This window comes from Piliocolobus tephrosceles, chromosome 10, assembly GCF_002776525.5.
Source record: "Piliocolobus tephrosceles isolate RC106 chromosome 10, ASM277652v3, whole genome shotgun sequence".
Classification (NCBI taxonomy): Eukaryota; Metazoa; Chordata; class Mammalia; order Primates; family Cercopithecidae; genus Piliocolobus; species Piliocolobus tephrosceles.
In genome coordinates this window covers 18701716-18725486 of record NC_045443.1, presented here as the reverse complement: position 1 = coordinate 18725486, position 23771 = coordinate 18701716, and the positions used below count along the sequence as shown (strand labels likewise).

The 23771-nt window shown below is 37.9% G+C and overlaps 1 protein-coding gene across 3 annotated transcripts in view; it reads right to left on the bottom strand.

Moving 5' to 3' along the window:
* Positions 1-756: 756 nt before the first annotated feature.
* PIK3C2G (phosphatidylinositol-4-phosphate 3-kinase catalytic subunit type 2 gamma) overlaps positions 757-23771 on the bottom strand; it is a 384573-nt gene continuing 361558 nt past the window's right edge. For 2 of the 3 annotated variants that reach the window (XM_023226229.1, XM_023226230.1), the window contains 2 exons: positions 8554-8679; positions 757-1303 (listed from right to left, as the gene is read on the bottom strand). In XM_023226229.1, the coding sequence (XP_023081997.1) occupies positions 1151-1303; positions 8554-8679 (279 nt within the window). In that variant the 3' untranslated portion in view covers positions 757-1150. The remainder of the gene's footprint in view (positions 1304-8553; positions 8680-23771) is intronic. The other variant, XM_023226228.2, reaches the window with a different exon arrangement.

Genomic DNA, 23771 nt, shown 5'->3' with positions numbered 1-23771 from the left:
ACCATCATTCTTAGCAAACTATCACAAGAAGAGAAAACCAAACACCGCATGATCTCACTCATAGGTGGGAACTGAACAATGAGCTCACTTGGACTCGGGAAGGGGAACATCACACAGTGGGGCCTATCATGGGGAGGGGGGAGGGGGGAGGGATTGCATTGGGGAGTTATACCTGATATAAATGATGAATTGATGGGTGCTGACGAGTTGATGGGTGCAGCACACCAACATGGCACATGTATAGGTATGTAACAAACCTGCACGTTATGCACATGTACCCTAGAACTTAAAGTATAATTAAAAAAAAAAAAAAAAAAAAGAATGTGGCATCGTGCATTAAATTTTACCCACTGTGCAGGTGGAAATCTGTGGGATAGTTTGCCATGGTAATGGTGACTCTGAAAGTAGGCTGAGAAGTAAGGAAAATAATGTGCATAGATAAGAAATTTGATCAGAAGGGAGAGTTTCAGAGTTTCAGATCTTGGAGTCCAGGCATAACCAAGTTTAAATCATGCCTCTGGGTGGGAGAAATCCAGTGACAATGAATTGATTGGTGGTGAAGAGGGTGAAAAACTACAAAGAAGTTTTTGCCAACAATTGAATTTAAGGATTTCAGGATTTATGTTTTGGTTTTCTGATAGAAAATAATACAGCATTCTGCTGAAATGTACCAATTCCCTCAATAAGTAAGATTATGAGTAGGTATATAGGTATATTTAATTTAAATTTTAAAAATCGATTACAGGTATACCTAGATCTTGAATTAATTGATGAGGTTTATTTATATGATTGTGTTTCTTATAAAATACATTAGAAATACTGCTTTTAACTGGAGACACACAATTAAAACAAATGTAAACCTATGTTTAATTTAAAATATATTAAAATCATTTAATGAAGGTCTTTTATTATTTTACACATCAAATTTCATGCAATCAGTACTCCACTGAAGGAGAAAAGATTATGAAAAAAACAGTGAAAGCACAGGTAGAAAATAAACAACACAAAATACTAATTCTGATTTTTTTGGTGTCCTTAATACCCTGTGCTATCTTTGACAACAAAGATGCCTTACTTATGAGATTCAGAGGCCCAGAAGTGAAAAAAAATACAAGTAGTTAATGAATTATGCATATGTTCATAGCAATGGTCAAATTATACTGTTTCCTAATGGGTACCATTTTTCTTCATTGAGTGGGACACTACAGAGTCGGATGTTAATTGCTCCCACAAATACAGTTTTACTCTTCACAATAAGCATTAAGACATGTCCTTGGAGCTCTGTGACTTCATCATATACTACCTAAAAAGGGAGAAAATAATGAAAATATAATTCAGAAATGCTTAAATACATCTCTTTTTTGAGTGTTGCTTTTAATAAAAAAAAAATTAGCTGCTAATATCTTGTACCCTGGCATAGATAGGTTAATGTCAGACTCTTTTATTTCTAACGTTTATTCTGAAAAGCTAAAGGTTCTGCTAACATAACAGAGTTTAATGACAGGCTATTTTTGTAAGAATCTTAGAATTTACTGATTCTACTAAGAATTGCCCACTCTATATTTAGAAAGATGGTAAATTACTCTCTAGGAAGAAATTTAAATATTATTCACCTTTTATATCCCATAAATATGTACAGCTATTATGTATTCATAAAAATAAAAAAAGAACATCATTCTTCTGTGTTGAAGGTTACTAAGGAAAAATAGACCAATTTTTGTGTTCAATTTTAGATTCAGGGGAATAGACATGCAGGTTTGTACCAGGGGTATATTGTGTGATGCTGTGGCTTGGGCTTCTAATGATCATGTTACCCAAGTAGTGAACATAGCCCCCAATAGGTAGTTTTTCCACCGCTGGTCTCCTTCTTCCTTCTTCCCTCTTTTGGAATCCCCAGTCTTTATGCTTCCCGTCTTTGTGACCATAAAACAGACCAATTTCTATGATTTCCCTTTGCTACTTAAATGTGGCACAATGATATTTTCTTGTACATGTGCAGAAGTAATACTATGGTTACTTTTATTTATTCAAAATTGCTGATTTTTAAATTATGAAAATACACGTTCATTAAATAAAATCTGTATGAAACCAACACAAAAAAATACCAAAAAGGAAGAAAATAATTGGAATTTTCACCATTGGGAGATAATTACAGTTAAGATTTTGATGTTCTTTTTGTTTTCTATATATAATCACTGATTCAGAATCTGACTTGTAATTATGCTTTATATACAGTTTCAAGTCTTGTTCTTTTTTTGTGACTTTTTTTTTTTCCAAAAGGGATCTGTTCAGCTGTCCTTTCATAACGTCCAGGAAGTAAGTTACAGGTCCACCGGCAATCCGCAGTGGTAAAGCAACGTAAAGGTATATTACTGCAAAGAAATTAGTTATTTATCATGAAAGGAGGAGAGAGCTGAGTGGAAAGCTGGCATGGTTACCAGGGAAATGTCTTAGAACACATTTAGAAAAGGAATTTCATATACTGCTACAAACTTGCTTGCTTTTTACAGGCAAGTCACAAGATAGAAACTTTCTCAATATATGTCAAAAAGAAGCAGAGGAGACGACTTCAGAGGGCAGCCCTCTGAGTTCACTGGGCGGCCTCCCCTGTGGGCATGGATTCAGTTTCCAGTACTTTGCACAGCATAGGCCTACCTTTCATTACATTATCAGTGAAATTCAGTTCCAGATCAATCTGCTAGTGGCTCTGAATAATGATTCACTTAACAAGTAAATAATTTCAATCGAAGGGCATGAGATACAATCTGATACGCGAATGCGGTCTACCCTGATCCTCTACTCTCATTCCACACAGGAGATTATGGTTTAGTTTTCTAGTGTTGCTCATTCACATTATTCCATTTCACCTATTGAGTTTTCCTGGGATAATAAAGGATTTTCAGAGTTGCCTTAAAAAAAATCTCAGAATCCTACCACTGTAATTCATGTTTTTTAACAACTAGACACCCAATGCTGCCTGGAAATCTTTCCAGGACTTCAGAGTAAACTCCTTTTCCTTTTCTCTAAGTGGCTATTTTGAACTGTCTGAACTATTCTCCATTTTTCTTCCTGCATCATGTTCAGCTGATGAACTCCTCTCTTATTTTACAGAGAAGACAGAGAAATGAACCCTCAAAGTGTGACTGTACATGATGCAGAAAAATGGGGAAATCTGGCTAAGGACTCTGTGAATTGTATGAATAAGTCATAAACTGTAAGTTTTTAAAAAACATATCAATAATTTATATTTTCATGAACCTGTTGTCAACTGTGTGTTTTCTCATTTGCATAATGATGATAATCCTTACCTTTTAGCATTATAGGGAGGAAGAAATGAGATAATGAATATAAGGCTTGCTACAAAGCCTGGAACATATTAGACACCAATAAATTATAGCTGAAAAAGATCCATCAAATACACAAAAAGGAACAGTTGTTTCTTAATATTTTGCATCAATTGACTGGAGAAGACCCTTCCAGACAGAACTGAGTCTCCCAGGTATTTAGCAAGCTAAAAGCTTCAAGAAGTGACTTTAGGAATTAATTGCTTTCCTCGTTAAAATACAAACATTTGAACTTCCAAAGTTTTTTATTACTTTATTTATTATAAATTCCAAAGTTTTTTTATTACTTTATTTTAAATTCCAAAGCTTTTTATTACTTTATTTATTTTAAATTCCAAAGTTTTTTATTATTTTTTTCCCTCGGTTTTATTAAGAAATGTTACTTTCTTAAAAGTGACTGAAGTTTTATAAACATGTAATCATTGTGCATTATAGATGATAAATATTTATTCTAATTGCTTTGGTGCATCCATAATGTTGTTAAATAGTAAGTACTCTTTTTAACTGAGCAAAGAATAATTAGTGGCTAATGTTAGCGAAGTACAGAGACAGTTATATTCCTTGAGACCTTTCGTCAAAGGATTTAATATATATTCTGCATATTCAGAACAAAAAAAATGGTTCTGGTACATACTCAGAACCAAAAATAAATAGCTTTTTAAATTTCTCTTTCTAATAATTTTTGCCTGTAGGCATGAGCTAAGTCTTTACTACCTTCTGACAAATAACTAAATGTGTGGGTTTGGAATTATTATGTCTAATAGAAAACACTTAAGGTAATTCATATCTATTAACATATACAGAACATTCCAAGAATGTACTGAACATTAGTTGACACAAGGGTCTAGTAAATAATTCTAACGTGTATTTTCATGATTGAAATGAGAACAAGAAGATAGGAACTGGAGTGTCTCTAGTGCTTGTGGGAAGTGGTAGAGGAGGCAGGATAATGAAAGAAAGAGTTCAAAAGTGAGAACAGGAGTACTCCGTGGGTGGAGACAGGTAGGAATAACACAGCATAGTGTAGTGCGGTAACCATGAGCTTTGGAATCAGGCAGTTCTGGGCTTGATATATAGTTGTGTGACTTCTGGGTCACATTGTCTTCACTTACAAATACAATTTTCATCACGTTGAAGTTGCAATAAGATTATAACACAGATAACAATAACTATAGCTTACTGAGTGTGCCATATACTTGGCATTGTGCTAAGTAATCACTGTATACTCTGCAGGATATTTTAAGGCATGTAAAATGCATAGAATGTTCCTGTTCTGTTCTTTCTAATTTTCCCTTTATCCCTTACAACAGAATAATATATAAGAAAAGATTACAATATACAAAATATATTGACTATAAGCATGTAATTTTGTCATAGGGTAGAAATTCTGTATTTCTAATGAATTGTGAGAAAAATGATGGTTTTTAACAAGATGGCAAAAGTAATGGCGTGGAAAGAGGCTTTGGAGCCCGGAATCTCAGCTCTGCTTCTTCAAGCTGTATGGCAGTTCCCTGAGCACTCACACCCCCAGCCCCAGCCCCATCTTGAGACCAGCCGTGCCTATCACTGGGATTTGTAAATGACAGGGGTTTTCAGGGAGACTGCTGATGAAGCCTAATGGGGCTCACTCTGCAAAGGGTCAAATAGACAAGCTTGGCCCTACATCAAAGCCTCAGTATGTGAAGGGTGGAGACTCTGTCACTTGTCTGTGTCCCCGACCCAGCCTTTCTCATCTCTGGATATTAAAGAGAAAGGAGGATAGGAATAAAAATAAAAAGAACTATTTTCACAAAAGGCTTTGTAAGACATTGGTATGCAATGTAATATCTTCTTTGTACTCCTCTAAGAGATTTATATAAAGAGGAGAGTGAGGTCATCCTCTCCCACTTCACAGAACAGCACACGGCTTTTACAGTTTGAGAAATCCCAGCTGTGGTGAGTGGTTGATGCAGCAGTACTCGGCGAGGTGGTTGAAGCGGAGGAAATTTTAAAACAAGGTAGATGCCCTGTGATAACTCACTGGGCTCTCTAGTAAGCACTGGGCTTATTGGTAAAGACATCTAGTAAGGTGTTCTTGAGGTTGCACACAAGAGACTGAGGAGTTTGACACAAAGATGGGGTCCTACATCACTACTGAGGGCAAGAGAAAGTAAAATCAGAGTTAAAATCTAGTGTGCTTCTTTGCATTTCCTATAAATATTCTTGTTGTGTTGATACAGACACAGAGTGAAAAAAATTAAATTAGCCATTGTGGCCTTTTTTTCCTTTTGGCTCTTGGAATTCAACCAGCTTCGTTGCTAGAATTGTTTATATGATGTAGAAACCTCTTACTGTCCTAATGCCTACACTACTCAAATCGTCACTTATACACACACTACTTCAAATTTCTGCTTGATTGGACTATGTTCTGATTGGAATTGGCTATGCATGGGCTGTGGTTTTTGAAGCAATTTAAAATGTGTCCAAAGTATAAAGTGTCTATTCATGCGACAAGTATAGATCAATTGAGAAAGATTTGTAGTGATTTTTAATCAGTGGGGTATGGATGTGTGAGGACCTAGATTATTGCAAGCCCTCAGAAAAGTTATGTGCACACCAAGAATTATAAAATAATCTTCCACGAATATATATTTACTGCTGTTTTCTTATAATACCTAAAGCTTGAAACATAACACAAGTTTATTTAAATTATTCTGAATTGTTAGTGGTTTCTTGTTATGACATGTTTTCTTATACTGCAAATGCTCACGCCTCGCACAGGGTCTGAGAAGTTTCTTGATAGTGAGGCATGGAGACTTGTACTCAAAAAGTATGAAAAGAAACAGTGATATATTGTTGGGAGATGTACACTTCTCACTGTTGACATCATGACAAATAATAGTGTCAAAATAATTTTCCTTACTAGTTTAGAGAATCTCTTTCTCTCTCTATATGCAGTATATACATGTATTCGCATTTTACACACACACACACACACACACATACACACACACAAAGTGTCACATATAAAACTGCCCCGAATATTTATTACACATCTTTTTAGAGGTAACTAAAAATATTTTTAATTTAAAAATATTAAAAAGGATAAGACATTTACCCCACCCTGGAGAAGTTTATGATATACTAGAAGAAAAACTGTGTAGGACTGAAGAAAGGATTATAAATGTGGTGTGAGTCCACGAGGTGACAGTGTTCACAGAGTTCACATCTGAGATCAGTCTCAAAGCAGGCAGAGAAGAGCAGAGAGAGGTGAATGGTGGCATGAGTTCTATCACAAAATCCTAAAGTCCATTCAGGGAATGACAAGCTGTCGGGTGTGATCTGAAAATATGGCTAAGTATGGGGCAACAAAAAGAGTATAAGAACACAAATATTCCCCACTAATTTTTGACAAAGGTACAAAAGAAATTCAGTGGAGGAAAAATTGCCTTTTCAACAAATAGTGCTGGAATAATTGGTATCCACAGTGGGGAAATAAAGAGCCTTGACTTAAACATCACATTCTATTAAAAATGTAACTCAAAATGGATAATGTACTTAAATGTAAAATGTAAAACTGTACAACTTTTAGAAAAAAATGTAAGAGAAAATCTTTGAGACTCAGTGCTAGGCAAAGAGTTTCTTAGTTTTGACAGCAAAGGTACCATCTATAAAAGAAAGAATGAATGCAGGAAAACCTGATCTAAAAGTGCCTATGAGACATTCAGATGGAACTCTCCAGTAATCAGGTAAAAGTGCGAGAGAGGCTGGGCGTGGTGGCTCACGCCTGTAATCCCAGCATTTTGGGAGGCTGAGGCGGGCGGATCACCTGAGGTCAGGAGTTTGAGACCAGCCTGACCAACATGGCAAAACCCCATCTCTGCTAAAAATACAAAAATTAGCCGGATGTGGTGGTGGGAGCTTGTAATCCCAGCTACTTGGGTGGCTGAAACAGGAGAATTGCTTGAACCTGGGAAGTGGAGGTTGTGGTGAGCTGAGATTGTGCCACTACACTCCAGCCTGCTTGACACAGAGTGAGGCGCTCCATCTCAAAAAAAAAAAAAAGCTTGAGACAGAAACCAGGGTTTTAGGAGTCAATTCAGATGCAACTTACCCATAGGTGATAGATAAAACTTTGTGGATCCTCAAGATACGTGTGGGAGTATATACAGGAAGAGGAGATGAAGGTGGATCATGTAACTTCAGCAAACAATAATATTTTAAGAGAAAGAATAACAATGAACGAAAATGAGAAAGTAGGTAGCGAAAACGGAAGAGAATTAAGAAAAGGTACAACTCAAAAAGTGAAAGGGAGATTTCAGGAATGGGGGTGTGGACAGTAGTGCTGCTGTATAACTGATCCAGGCACGAGAGCCTGAGGGCTCTTTGGATTTGGCAGTTAGTACTTTATTCAAGGGGCATCAATAGACTCCTATCAATAAAGGTCAGAATCCACATTGCAAAGCATTCAAGGATGAAAGGGAGAGATGAAAGGAAAGCAGGTCATGTGGGTTAATTCTGGAAAAGTTTGGAGGTGATAGGGAGGGAAAGAAAATTTACTTAGCAAGCCTGAGTTGGGGAGTTTTTTGTTTTTGTTTTTTAATATTTCTGAGTGGAGGATCCTGTGGATGAGACAGCCATAAGAAAAGGAACACAAATAAGGAGCTGAGCAAGGTGCAGAGGAGATGGGAAAGGATGGAATCAAGAGAATAAATGTGGGAGCTTGCCTTAGAAAGAAGTTAGAGAATTAAATGTTCAAATTGCACATTACAAATAAATTAGAGAGCTATTTATAATATACATTAACTTCCATTTGTATTTTGTATTTATTTTTTAGTTTTTCAAAAGGGATTTTATGAGATTTACTGTTATACCCAAGGTAATACATGATAAAATTATTAGGTAAGGAAAATCAGGTAAAGGAGAATAAGGTTAGAGAAAATAAGATGAAGTCAGGAATAATGTTAGTATGCAAAACAAGTCTTGGGCTCTTGCTGGAGGTTAGCCACAACTTGCAAATTGGTTTATAAGAGCTTTGAAAGCAGAATCTGTATTTTCCAGTGCCCATAGCATCTAGGAGAGTGATAAGCATACTGCTACTATTTCGGAAAATATCTTTCCTTCATGAAATAATGCTGTCAATTACTGCAAATTTTCCATATTTGGTTGTTAAGCTGAAAAATGGTAAGAAAAATACAAAATGACTGGACAAAAGATGACTCATACTTACAATTTCATTGTAAGTGGGGTCTGTACATTTTGGAACAGATTTTGTTTTCCTCCTACGAACTTCACTGGGATATGGTAAAAGATAAAATTCAACATGTGCACTGGGCGCAGAGCCATCTGGGAGATGCTGCAAAGGAAAATGGTTATAAATATTAATGCATGTTGCTATCAAAGAAAACAAATACAGAGCTACTAAATATCCAGACCAAAGGCAGGATCAGGATTTATTACAGTCATTTTGTTGATCTGAAAATAAGAGAAAATCAAAAGAAATTCATCAATGCTCAAAGATAATTCCAAACTACAGTTTAAAAGAGTAAAGCTGGCCATCTTAAATGTTGTGTCAGAGAACTATATTTAAAGTCCAGTACATATAATTTACTTTAATTTTTTGCTGTAAAATCTAAATTTTCATTTTGACAGATAAGGTAAAGAGATAAATATTAGCCACAGGCAGAGACAAAAATGTAAGTGCCTCAGGATGCTGTACACCACTTTTGAAAATTACAAAATTGAAGTTCAATATATAAAATGAGATGTAACATTTAATAATATGTATATGTATATTATATAATATCACATTTTAAAATAAAATAAATTAAAATATTAATTAGAGCTATAACTTTAATATACTTACAAGATTTAAAAATGGTAATAATTTTATGATCTAAATTACACTAAACTATGTTGGATAATCCCTTTTAAATTGTGGTCTATGGTGCTCCAAAAGTTGCCTAAGAAGTTGTCTGAATAGCATGGCTAAATGGGTGGATCTCCGGACCTCCACTCCCCAGTTCTTCCTTAAACTCTCTCCTCCTCAGCTCCCCATTCTGGCTTCAGAACTTGTTTCCACCTTTTCCATCTTGCCTTCAAATCTGTTATGAATATGTTAATTTCTAAATAGATCATTTGAAGAATGACTCCCCTGTTTCAAAAATCTGGAAACCATCATACTTGAAAAAAATGGATTTTACCTTTGTGATCTTGACCAACTGTAGAGTAAATGGTACTAAAACTCTGAATGTCTAGTTTTATAAAATAAGAAATATTTGTATAATTTATATTTAAAGTAGATGATTTAAAACTAAAACTTGAGGAATTAAGTGCTTGGTTTGTTTACTAATTCTATTAAATCTAATTTTAAAGAAATATATTTTAATGCACTGAAATACAGAGATGTTCACATGTGAAAAGCCAGTGCACCCCCACAACCAGCTCCATTAGCTTTAATTTCACATCTTTCTTCAGAACTCAAAAAAGCATATAGTAAAGCAAGAAAATATGATATATGTTATTACAGGACTAAATTTTATTCAGTTCTAAATGACATATTAAAAATTATATCATTGGGAGTTTGGGTTTTTATTATAGTTATTAATAAATAAGATGAAATATATGTGGACACACTCATCTGTCAATGTTAAGAATGAGGACTGGTAGTTTAGTGGAGCTCAAGGTATACCTCTGCCATTTGATATCCTCCCCCAGGAGGGGAAGCACTGAAATCTCTCAATGGTATAATGAAATCTTCCGTGACACAGAAAGAAGTTGCTATTAATATTTGGGAGTAGATTTTTTTTTGGTGAGAAGGATGAAGTGGTAAAAGTGTTTCTGCTCTGTTTAACTCTCTGTCTTATCTGTCTTGGAACTTGAGGATATCCTGCCTATAATCCCTAGATATTGCAACTTAGTGGGTAAAACGTGTTTCTGGAAATGGATTTTCTGATTACAAATCTGGGCCCCCAAATTTGCCAGCTATGTGGCTTTTGGCAGGTGTGATCATTAATTTTGTGTGTCAATATGGCTGGGTTATGGGATGCCCAGATAGCTGGTTAAACATTATTTCTAGGTTTGTCTGTAAGGGTGTTATGTGGCTCAAGTACTGCATAAATGACCTAAAACTTCTATGTGTGCCCTGAAGGAGATCCTTATCTCCTGTACTGTAGGGCTGAGATTGCTTAACACCGAATGCAGAATCTCAGCTTGACACTGGTTTAATTACAATGCAAGTTGAACTCCAAGCTTCACAAAGTGTCTACTGTTAAAGTGAAGCATTGATGAGATTCTGTAAGTTGGGATGGGGGTTGTGTAGAAGTCGCTGATCAAGTTTGGGACATGGAGCTCCTAAATTCTGATGAGTCCTCTTTTCTAGTGGAAGTGGCCTCCTTGTCCCCAGTGGTATCTCCTTCTCTACTTCATCTCCACCCTCTGGGAGGATCAGTTCTGCACTGTCTGAACAAATAGAGATAGCCTCCTCTGAGGCTATGCAAGACAATTTTAATTCTCCTGAAAACTCCTTTACCTCTACCCCATCTCTCATCTCTCTCTGCTTCTAGCCCTATAACCAAACTCAAATCCCAGCTGGCCCCTAAAGTTGAGGTTCAAAGTGTGACCCATGAAGATGTGTGCTACACTCCCAAAGAATTACTTGAGTTTTCTAATTCATACAGACAGAAATCTGGGTAACAGGTGTAGGAATGGATACTAAGGGTGTGAAATAATGGTAAAAAGAACATAAAGTTGTATTAAGTTAAATTGTTTTTGTTGTTCCGGGCTCACTAAGCAGAGATTCTTCATTTAATGTTGAAGCTTGGGGAATCAGAAAGGGTTCTAACAGTGTGTTGGGTTGACTGACACACGGACCAAAAGGTGGACAGGCTGGACCTGCCTTGATTTAATGTAGCAGAAAGGATGAAAAGCATAGGGAGAGTGGATCCATCATATAATAACTACTCACCCACACTGAGAGTAATCAGAAGACACAATTTTCAACAACACTGTGAGAAATAAATTTGTGAGGAGAGGCCCAGCATCCTTGAAAAGCTCTGTGATCACTCTTCTCTGTAGGCCAAGCCTCACAGTAGGACCTGCAGTCACCGAATTGGGAAACCTAAATGCAAAGGGGGTAATTAAACCCCAGTGTGGCAGGGGCCAAGCTGCCTTGCTAAACTACCAAGGTCATGGTGAGTGTGGTTACCATAGCGGACCTCAGGGTCAAAGCAGCTATCAGAACAGTCTGATTCCTGCAGACCCGTGACGTAGGCTAGCTTTTATGTGTTCCTTGAAGTGAAATCAATAGGAAGACTACAAATTCTTATTTGATTTTTTGTAAGAAAAAAAAATCTAGGTCAAGTGAAGAAAATCTTATCTGAATCATAAAAACAGAGAGTTGTGGCCTCTCAATTAATTCCTAGACTGGAGTCAGCTTACAGATCCAGAAACCCTTGAATGAAGGAGAGACTGGGTCCCCTTGAGGAAGGACTCTTGGATACTATCCAAAATTTATACTGTTAGTCTTTATCCAAAGAGACCTATGGGTTTTTACCAGGGTAACTGTGCACTAGGGGAAAGGATATAATCAGATATTTTGGGAACTACTGGACACTGGCTCTGAACTGACAGTGAATTCAAGAGACTCAAAATGTCACTGTGGACCACCGGTCAGAGTAGGGGGCTTATAGAGGTCAGGCAATCAATAGAATTTTAGCTCATGTCTGTCTCACAGTGGGCCCTGTGGGTTCTCAAACCCATCCTATGGTTACTCCTTCAATTCTGAAAGGCATAATTGGAATAGACATAGCAGCTAGCAGAGTCCTCACATTGGTTTCCTGACCTGTGACGTGAGGGCTATTATGGTGAAAAAGGTGAAGTGGGAGTCACTAGTATTGCCTCTATCTAGGAAAATAATAAACCAAAGCCATGTCACTGGGGAGATTTCAGAGATTAGTACAACTATCAAGGACTTGAAAGACACAGGGGTTGGGGGTGAATCCCACCACATCCCCACTCAATTTGCCTATTTGGCTATATAGATGAATCTTGGAGAATGAGAGTGGATTATCATCAGCTTAATCAAGTGATAACTCCAATTGCAGCTGCTATACTAGATGTGGTTTCACTGCTCACACAAATTAACACATCTCCTGATACCTGGTATGAAGCTATTGACCTGGCAAATGCTATTTGTATCAATACCTGTTAACAAAGACCACCAGGGGTGCAGTGACTCATGCCTGTAATCCCAGCACTTTGGGAGGCCGAGGTGGGGGGGGATCACCTGAGGTTGGGAGTTCAAGACCAGCCTGACCAACATGGAGAAACTCCATCTCTACCAAAAATAAAAAATTAGCTGGACGTGGTGGCACATGCCTGTAATCCCAGCTGCTTGGGGGCTGAGACAGGAGAATCACTTGAACCCAGGAGGCGGAGGTTGCGGTGAGCCGAGATGTGCCACTGCACTCCAGCCTGGGCAACAAGAGCGAAATTCCATCTCCAAAACAAAACAAACAAAAACAAAGACCACCAGAAGCAGTTTGCTTTCAGCTGATAAGACCAGTAGGTCACCTTCACTGTCCTACATCAGAGGTACATCAACTCTCCAGCTCTATGTCATAATTTAGTTCACATGATAACACACTGGTCCATTACATTGATGACATTATGCTAACTATAGACTTATTTGTAAGACTTTTGCATGTCAGAGGGTGGAAAGTAAAGCTGACTAAACTTCAGAGGACTTCTATCTCAGTGAAATTTTTAGAGGTCCAGTGGTGTGAAGCATGTTGACATATCCCTTTTAAGATAAAGGATAAGTTATTGCAGCTGGCTTCTCCTACAACCAAAAAAGAGGCACAATGCCTAGTGGGCCTATGGGATTTTGGAGACAACATACTCCTCATTTGGGTGTGTTAGCTTGGTCGGTTTGCTGAGTGACTGGAAAAGCTGCTTGTTTTGAGTGGGACTCAGAAGAAGAGAAGGTTCTGCAACAGGTCCAAGCTGCTGTTCAAGCTGCTTTGCCACATGGGTTACATGATCCAGTAGATCTAATGCTGCTTAAAGTGTCAGTGGCAGACAAGATGATGTTTGAAGCCTTTGGCAAGTCCTTATGGTGAATTTCACCACAGGCCCTTAAGATTTTGGAGCAAAGACCTGCCATCTTATGCAGATAACCTGTCTCCTTTTGAGTAATAGCTCTTGACCTGCTACTAGGCCTTAGTGGTGACCGAATGCTGAACCGTGGGCCACCATGTCACCATGTGCCCTGAGTTGCCCATCACAAATTGGATGTCATCTCACTCATGAAGCCATAAAGCTGGGTGTGCATCACAATACTGCATCATCAAATGAAATTGGTATACGCATAATCAAGCCTGAACTGGCCTTGATGGCGTGGCACAATAAGTTACATGAAGAAGTTGCCTAAGTGTCCATGGTTTCCATTGCTGCTGCACTGACCTCTTTCTTCCAACCTGCACCCATGGCCTCAAGAATAGTTCCCTGTGGTTAGTTGATAGGAAGAGAAAGAAAGATGAGGTCTGGTTTACAGATAGTTCTGCATGATATACAGGCACCTTCTGAAAGTGGACAACTTTAACACTACAGCTCCTTTCTAGGACATCCCTAAAGGACAGTGGTGAAGGAAAATCCTCCCAGTGGGCAGAATTTCAAGCAGTGCACCTGCTTGTTCACTTTGCTTGGAAGGAGAAATGGCCAGTTATGTAATTATGTAGTGATCCATGGATTACAGCCAGTGGTTTGGCTGGGTGATCAGGGGCTTAGAAAGAATGTGATTGGAAAATTGCTGACAAGACGATTGGGGTGGAAGCATGTGGATAGGTCTCTCTAAATGGGCAAAAATGTTGAGATATTCATGTCCCATGTGAATGCTCTCTGAAGGGTGACCTCATCAGAGAATTCTAATAATCAAGTGGATAAGACGAGCCATTCTGTGGATACTCATTAGCCTCTTTCCCCTGTCACCCCTGTCATTGCCCAGTGGGTTCATGAATAAAGTGGTTGTGGTGGTAGGGGTGGAGGTTTTGCCTGAGCTCAGCAACAGGGACTTTTATTCATCAAGGCTGACCCAGCTACAGCCACTGCTGAGTGCCCAAAATGTCAACAGCAGAGATTGACACTCATTTCCTGAGATGGCATCATTCCCCATGCCGGTAAGCTATCTGATGGCAGGTTGATTACATTGGACTGCTTCCATCATGAAAAAGTGGTGTTTCTTCTTACTGGAATAAATACTGTGAATACAGATTTGCCTTCCTTGTGCAGTTTCTGTCAGAACTACTGTACATGGACTTGTAGAATGCCTTACCCATCACAGTATTTCACATGAGGAGTATGTTGCCTCCAAAATCCCATAGGCCCACTAGGCATTGTGCCTCTTTCTTGGCTGTAGGAGAAGCCAGCTGCAACAACTTATCCTTTATCTTAGAAGGGATATTATCAACATGATCCCCACCACTGGACCTCATTGTTTATGATTATGGGACTCACATCACAGCAAAAAGAGCATGGCAATGGGCCTATGTTCATGGACTTCACCGGTCTCACTATGTTCCCCCTCCCTCCTGAAGTATCTGCCCTCTACAGAATGATGAAATGGCCTTTGAAGACTCAGTTACAGTTCAAGCTAGGTGGCGATACCTTGCCAGGCTGCAGCAAGATTCTCCAAAAGGCTGTGTATGCTCTGAACTAGCATCCAATATATGGTGCTATTTCTCTGATAGCCGAGATTCGCAGATACAGGAATAAAGGGGTGGAAATGGGAATGGCACCACACACTATTATGCCCAGTGAATAACAAGAAAATTTTTGTTTCCTGTTCCTACACCCTTATACTCTACCAGCCTAGAGATCTTAGTTCCTCTAAACCAAATCATAAAAACAGAGAGGAATGTTTCCACTGGGAGGCACAACAACGATTGCATTGAATTGAATGTTAAGGCTTCCATTCAGCCACTATGAGCTCCGCATGCCTCTGAACCACCAGGCAAAAAGGGAGTTACAGTCTGGCTAGAGTGATTGATCCTGACTGACAAGGGCACATTGGACTACTACTCCACAATGGAATTAAGGAAGAGTACTTCTGGAGTACAGGCAATCACTTAGGGCAACTCTTAGTATTACCATGCCCTGCAATTACCGTCAACAGAATACTACAATGACCCACTCCGGGCAGGATCACTAATGGCCCAGACCCATCCTGAAGGTTTGGGTTACCCCACCAGATAAAGAAACATGACCAGCAGAGGTATATGTTGAAGGCAAATAGAATAAAGGATGGAAGTAGGTAGTTATAAATACCAACTACGAAAATGTGACCAGTTATAGAAATGAATATTTTATAGGTATCATGAGTATTTACTCCTTATTTTGTAATGAACACTTAGTATGTATATATAGCAAGTATCTTTGCTTTCTTTCCTCTTTTATTCTCTTATCATGTAACGTGTTTGTGTATGTATTTTTATGTTATTACATCATACTTTATATTAGTATAATATTTAAGCATTATTAATTTTACATCATAGTATATAAACTATGGAATATCAAGGAGAAGAGTAAACATCACTCAAGGACTTTACCTCTTTTTCTGAGGATGGCATTAGCATGTTTTTGGTTGTATGGAGCAGAGCTGTATCGTGTTTGGCAGAGTTATGACATTATTGTCTTTATTTGGAGAGTAAGTACTGTTAAGGAGATATATATGAGTGGCAAGTTGACAAGGAGTGAACTTGTGATGGTTAATGTGTCAACTCGACTCGTTCACAGGATGCCCAGATACCAGGTTAAATATTATTTCAGATATCAGGTTAAACACAGGGTGTGTCTGTGAGGGGGTTTCCAAAAGAGATCAGCATTTGAATCCAGAGACTCAGTAAAGTAGATTGTCATCCCCAGGACAGGTGGGCATTATCTAATGCATCAAAGCCTGAAAAGAATAAAAAAGTGAGAAAAAGATAATTTGTTCTTTCTTCCTGTTTTAGCTGGGACATGAGTCTCTTCTGGTCCTCTGGGACTTACACCATTTGTACTCCTGCTTCTTAGTCCTTCAGATTTTGACTGGATCTACAACACCAGTTTTCATGGATCTTCAGTTTGTGGACAGCTGATAGTGAGACTGTTCCATCTCCATATGTCCATAAGCCAATTCTTCATGATCAATCTCTTTATGTCTATATTGATGCTTATGATTATGTCTGTATCCATATCTGTTTTCTATATCTCTATCTGTATCCATATCTATACTTATTATTGGTTGCATTTTTCTGGTGAACCCTAATACAGCAGGTATCTTAACTTTTCAGTGGATGTTTCCTCATCTGCTAAATGAGGATAAAAATAATGCCTATCTCATAGGATTTTAAAGATTAAATAATATACCATGTAATGTGAGAACAATGCTTAAGCAGTAAGACTGAATAAACATTGATATTATTTTTATTTCCTAGGAATTAAACATGAATATACTGTAGGCACTGATTGGATAAGATATCTCCAATGTATTATGACATTTGTGTAGAGCAGGGTTTTTCAATCTTGGCACTACTTACCCTTTGGGACAGATAATTCTTTTAATTCTTTGTTGCAGGGGGTTATTCTGTGCATCGTAGGATGTTTTCACAGTATCTCTGGCCTCTATCTACTAGATGCCAGTACCATCATCCTCCCAGTCATGACAACTGAAAATGTACTCAAACGTCATTAAATGTCACCCAGGATACAAAACTGACCACTGATGTAGATGACTCCCAACTAAGAATCTCTAGTTGATCCCTAGGATCCCAACCTAGAGATCTGTGAATATGTCCATCTGGATGTCTTCTTAGCATTCTTACACTCAATAAACTTCAACCTGAATCTATATTCTTTTCCTACTCACTGTTCCAAAACATATTTTCCCAACAAATTAGACTTTGTTAGTACTGCTACTCAGTTTTCCTGATGCCCCCCTCATCCTTGATTTTCAAATTCACTATGTACCAAGATCGAACACTTCTTTTTTTGCTTTGGTTCATCCGCCACCACGTATCTTTATTCCCTGACTTATTATAACTGGATTTTAATAATTTTTAATTTTCTAATTTCCCACCCTTTTCCTTCCTTCATTCTGTATACCACTGGTGTATTGACTCTTCCCATATGATTGTTTTGATCATGTCCCTTTCCTTCTCTAAACATTCAAAGATTCCCCACTGTATGAAGAATAAACTCCACATTACAGAAGAAGAAAATCCATTTGTATAGAGCCTTTCCCCAGCATTAAGTAACACTCAAGGTTGGGGCTTCTATTTCCAAGTTTTTCGTGTCTGACGAGGTCCTTGAATATTGTGAAGTTTTTAGAATGACAGAACAGCACAGGTTTTAGTCGAAGTTGGGGGTGCATTAGATGTAAGCAGTAGGCTTAGTTTGTCCTTTAAAAGCTTTAAACACAGACATTGATTTTTCTAATCTTTAAGAGAAACTTCTCTTCCCACCAATGTTGCTGTCTTATCAACACTAATTTGTTTTTCTTCTTACTAGCATCATATCCTCTTCCTTAAAGGTCTCAAATAATTTATCAAAGAAATCACTAGCTGTCTCCTCATCAATACTTCTCATTTCATCCTTTGCCCTTATGATTATGCAAATTAAATTTTACTTTAAAATGATTAAATAACCCCTACTTGTCTAAATGTCTTACCCTGCAATTTGTTTTTTAAACTCTGGCTGCATTTCAGACCTTCACAAAGACTTAACACTCCCCTGAAGAATGATTAGGGTTAGAGATACAGAATTCTCAGTCTGACCCTCAATCTAAACAATGAGAAGTTTCCTTATGTCATCTAGAGGACTCCCTTACTCACAGTAGGTTGAAATAAAGTAGCAGTCCTCTTTTCTTTTAGAGTTCCAGCTAATAATAATACTGTGCTCAGAAGGTAATATGAAGTCATCTAACTTTAATTCTTTTTGCTCATACCAACTGTGAATTTTATATATTCTAGATTTGCTGTTAAAATGTAATTTCTCAATGTTTTAAAAATAGTTTTATATGTATGTCATCTTCCTTATGAGATATAAAATTATTTAAAGGGAAGGTCTATGTTTTGTTCCACTTCTTCCTTGACTCCACATTCCCTTGGGGCTTTGCTCCATTGGTCATTCACTACCCTACTACCCTAACCCCATCCTAGATCCTTCTTTCTAAGCTGTCAATATATTTCTGAATCCTCAATTAAAATTTAAAAATTTTCGCTTGAAATCAGGCTTCCTTTCATTTTATTTCTTTGTTTTTGCTTATTTTGTTTTTGAGACAAAGTCTTGCTGTGTTACCCAGGCTGGAGTGCCGTGGCATGGTCTTGGACTGCAACCTCCGTCTCCCAGGTTTGAATGATTCTCCTGCCTCAGCCTCCTGAGTAGCTGAAACTACAGGCATGAGTCACTATGGCTGGCTAATTTATTGTATTTTTAGTGGAGACAGGGTTTCACCATGTTGGCCAGGTTGGTGTCAAATTCCTGACCTCAAGTGATCCGTGGGCCTCGGCCTCCCAAAGTGCTGGGATTACAGGCGTGAGCCACTGCACCTGGCCCCCTTCATCTTTTTCTTTACTTTCATAGTCATGCCTTCCCTTCATAATGTTCCTTTCTTTTATAGCAAATCCTCTCCTTAACACAGTGCTTGGTAGAGGGTGGATATGAAATGTTATTAAATGACTGAGTGAATGAGAGATGTATTAATACTATTTAGCTCTTTGAAAGTACTTCAGAGTTATTTGTTGAATCATCATTTGTAATGCAATATAAAAACAAATATTTCACTGAAGTAGTTTCTCTTATCTACTGCAACTTTTCTTATTGTAATACCAAGGAATAAAATGTCTATCATAGGGTAAAGTGAAAATATCTTGGGTTTATCCTAGGTGTTTACCCTGAACTAGCCATCTGAAGCTAGCCATCTGAAGGCATGTCTCTGATAGAAGTGACTTTCTCCTGCACATCATTTGGATTTTGTGGCTAATCAGGAGTAATCGTGTCAAAGTCTGCTTGTCTCAATCCTCCATTTCTAAACTTTTGGCCTTATCCTATCTCTGAGACAATATTAGGCGATTACATGCCAACTACCCTTCTTTATCCCCTCTACTCCCAAGTGGAGCCAGACTTTATTTGTAACATCATTATTCAAATTTAGTCTCAGAATGAATCTTTAGTCACCACCCTTCTCACTTTCTCTTAAGAGACTTCATCTCTAATTGTATTCCTTCCTTGGAGCCTTGTTTACTCCTCTGTGATATTCCTCATCACCTCTCTAGGTTTCTCCACCTTAATTCCTTGAAAATCTAGGCAGTGAGCACAAGAAGTTCTTAAAATCTCCCAGGAGCTGATGATGACCTCACCATTTCTTAGGGACCTTATAGACAGAGACTGTGAGCTAAAGTTACATATTTTGTGCTGTATTCCTGTGCCCTCCTCGTATATGTGCAAGTTCTCCCCACCTTGCCTCTCTGTTGTGCAGTACAAGGAAGAAACAAAAGGAAATCAGCACCTTCCTTTGCTCTGGTGATATTGAGTAAGTTACTCAAAATTTATTGGAGAGGTGTGGTATGGTGACCCATGGTTAGGGCTGGGGGCTGGATCCATATTAACACCAAACATTCTCCACAGAGGGAATTAGTATGTTTCATTCATGTGTGCTATTATTTTGTTAAATATATGTAGATACTGTTGTTACCACAATTTTAATATTTTAAAAGCACTGCTACATTTATAGTGGTTTTAAAAATTATTTTATATTTCTTAAATTATCAGATTTTTTTTTTTTTTTTTTTTTCCAGAGACAGGGTCTCACTACAAGCCTCAACTGACTTCCAACTCTCTGGCTCAAAAAATCCTCCTGCCTCAGCCTCCCAAGTAGCTGGAACTACCATGCAACTGTGCCCAGATAAATTATAAGATATTAAAAAGATTTCAGTGACACTTGATAGGTAATTTTCCTTCTCCGAGTTTAAAAAGGTGTCCCACTACTTGGAAAGATTGGAAATGAAGACCTTAGGATCTTCTTAGAATTCACTAGTGAGGATACTTCTTTCTCAACTGAAGAGAGGAATACAGGGGATTCTTAGCTTAGATATTATTTCAGGTTGCAAAACTTAAAATGTGGCCGGGCGCGGTGGCTCAAGCCTGTAATCCCAGCACTTTGGGAGGCCGAGGCGGGCGGATCACAAGGTCAGGAGATCGAGACCATCCTGGCTAACACGGTGAAACCCCGTCTCTACTAAAAATACAAAAAAACTAGCCGGGCGAGGTGGCGGGCGCCTGTAGTCCCAGCTACTGCAGAGGCTGAGGCAGGAGAATGGCGTGGACCCGGGAGGCGGAGCTTGCAGTGAGCTGAGATCCGGCCACTGCACTCCAGCCTGGGCAACAGAGCAAGACTCCGTCTCAAAAAAAAAAAAAAAAAAAAACAACTTAAAATGTATGATGCATATTAGTAATTCTTTGTTCACAATGCTGACCTCTAAATGGTATTGTTTTAAGTATATGAATAATTAAATATGCCAATCTTCTGCCTTTGTTTCTCGTCCTAGATTGCATATAGCATTTCAAATGGCTTTCAATATTACTACTGTTCTTATCACCAGCAAATTAAAAGTATTTTAAAAATGTGGTTAACATATCAAAACAGAAAAAAAAAAAAGCAGTAGCACGTTAGTACAAAAACAAAGCACACTTTAAACCGTTTATAAAGTAAGTGGAAGCATCTAACATTATGGGGCATGCTGGCAACTCTTCAGTATTTTCATATGTGTATATGAGGAAAATATTTATTTTGCATTCATTGTAATAACAACAACAATAATAATAGCTATCACATAATGACTATTTACTATATTTAAAGAACTCTATTAAAATAACCCTGAGGCCAGGATTATTGGCCTCAGTTTATTGAGGAGGTTTTTCCATAAAACCTATGTTCCTAACCACTATTTTATATTGATTCACTACAAAGAAAGACAGAAAGAAAGAGCACTTCTAGATCAAGTTTTACCAGGAATGTGATGAAGATACAGATGTGGTTTAAAAATATCAGACACATTGGAAACTTCTGTAGATTAATCTAAGGCTTAATTGTACTTAATAGGTTATTATCTTTTCAATGAATAATTTATGAGAATTTTTCATCTTTTCTTTAGCTTAAATGTTTCCAATCACAGGATAATATAAGCTTTAGTGGAAATCAACTGATGATGATTAAAATATGATAGAACTATCAAAAGCTGAGGTCTATACCGGAAACAAAACAACATAATATAAAAGTTTTTTCTCATCTATGTGCCTGTCACATTGCCATTTTTAAATTCTGGCTAGCTATCATGAAAAGGGTCTGTTTATAAAACAATAGTGTATAACAAAAGCACTTGCGATATGATTTGTTGTGTGCCTCAGTTAAATGGTAGAATTAATAATGGCTGAGGAGTGATGTCAGCAAGATGGGGCAGAATAGGAGGTCACCTACTTATATCTCCTTACAACAAGAATTCTGCACCCATCCACAGGCAAAAGTCTCTGTGCGAGCCTTAGGGTTCAGGTAGGATTTTAAAACCCTGGCAGAACCAGAGACCTAGGGGGGTCATTTTAAGAGTATGAAACCCACTTGATAATGGTGGATTATCTTTTTGATATGTTGTTGGATGCAGTTAGCTAGTATTTTGTTAATAACTTTAGCATGTATGTTCATAGGAAATATTGGTCTGTAGTTTTCTTTTTTGGTTGTGTCTTTTCCTGGTTTTGGTTTTAGGGTGAAACTGGCTTCATAGAATGATTTAGGGAGGGTTCCCTCTTTTGCTATCTTGTGGAATAGTGTCAGTAGGATTGGTACCAATTCTTCTTTGAATGTCTGGTAGAATTCTGCTGTGAATCCATCTGATCCTGGGGGTTTTTTTTTATGTTGGTAATTTTTAAATTACTATTTCAAGCTTATTGCTTGTAATTGGTCTGTTCAGGGATTATAAATCTTCCTGATTTAGGCTAGGAGGGTTGTATGTTCCCAAGAATTTCCAGGTTTTCTAGTTTATGTGTATAAAGATGTTCATAGTAGCCCTGAATGATCTTTTGTATTTCTGTAGTGTCAGTTGTAATATCTCCCGTTTTGTTTCTTATTGAGCTCATTCGGATGTTCTCTCTTCTTTTCTTGGTTAATCTTGCTAATGGCCTATCAATTTTATTTATATTTTCAAAGAACCAGCTTTTTGTTTCATTTATCTTTTGTATTGTTTTTTGTTGGTTTTGATTTCATTTAGTTCTGCTCTGATCTTAGTTATTTCTTTTTTTCTGGTGGGTTTGGGTTTGGTTTGTTCTTGTTTCTCTAGTTCCTTGAGATGTGATCTTAGATTGTCTGTTTCAGACTTTTGGATGTAGATGTTTAGGGCTATGAACTTTCCTCTTATCACTGCCTTTACTGTATCCCAGAGGTGTTTGATAAGTTGTCCCACAATTGTTGTTTAGTTCAAAGAATTTTTTTTTTTTTTTTTTTTTTTTTTTTTGTTGAGACGGAGTCTTGCTCTGTCGCCCAGGCTGGAGTGCAGTGGCCAGATCTCAGCTCACTGCAAGCTCCGCCTCCCGGGTTCACGCCATTCTCCTGCCTCAGCCTCCCAAGTAGCTGGGACTACAGGCGCCCGCCACCTCGCCCGGCTAGTTTTTTGTATTTTTAGTAGAGACGGGGTTTCACCGTGATAGCCAGGATGGTCTTGATCTCCTGACCTCGTGATCCGCCCGTCTCGGCCTCCCAAAGTGCTGGGATTACAGGCTTGAGCCACCGCGCCCGGCCAGTTCAAAGAATTTTTAAATTTTCATCTTGATTTCCTTTTTGCCTCTATGATCATTCAGGAGTAGGTTATTTAATTTCCACATATTTGCTTGGTTTTGAAGTTTCCTTTTGGAGTTGATTTCCAGTTTTATTCCACTGTGGTTTGAGAGAGTGCTTGATATAATTTCAATTTTCTTAAATTTATTGAGGCTCATTTTATGGCCTGTCATATGGTCTACCTTGGAGAAAGTTTCATGTGCTGTTAAATAGAATGTATATTCTGTGGTTGTTGGATGGAATGTTCTGTGTATATTATGCTAAGTCTGTTTATTCCAGAGTATACTTTAAATCCATTGTTCCTCTGTTGAATTTCTGTCTTGATGACCTGTCTAGTGGTGTCAGTAGAGTATTGAAGTCCCCCACTATTATTGTGTTGCTGTCTAGACCTCATTTCTTAGGTCTATTAGTAATTGTTCTATAACTTCGGGAGCTCCAGTGTTAGGTGTATATATATGTTCAGGGTTGTGAGAGTTTCCTGTTGGACAAGGACTTTTATCATTATATATCTCCCTCTTTGTCTTCTTTAACTGCTGTTGCTTTGAAGTTTGTTTTGTCTGATATAAGAATAGCTCACCCTGCTCACTTTT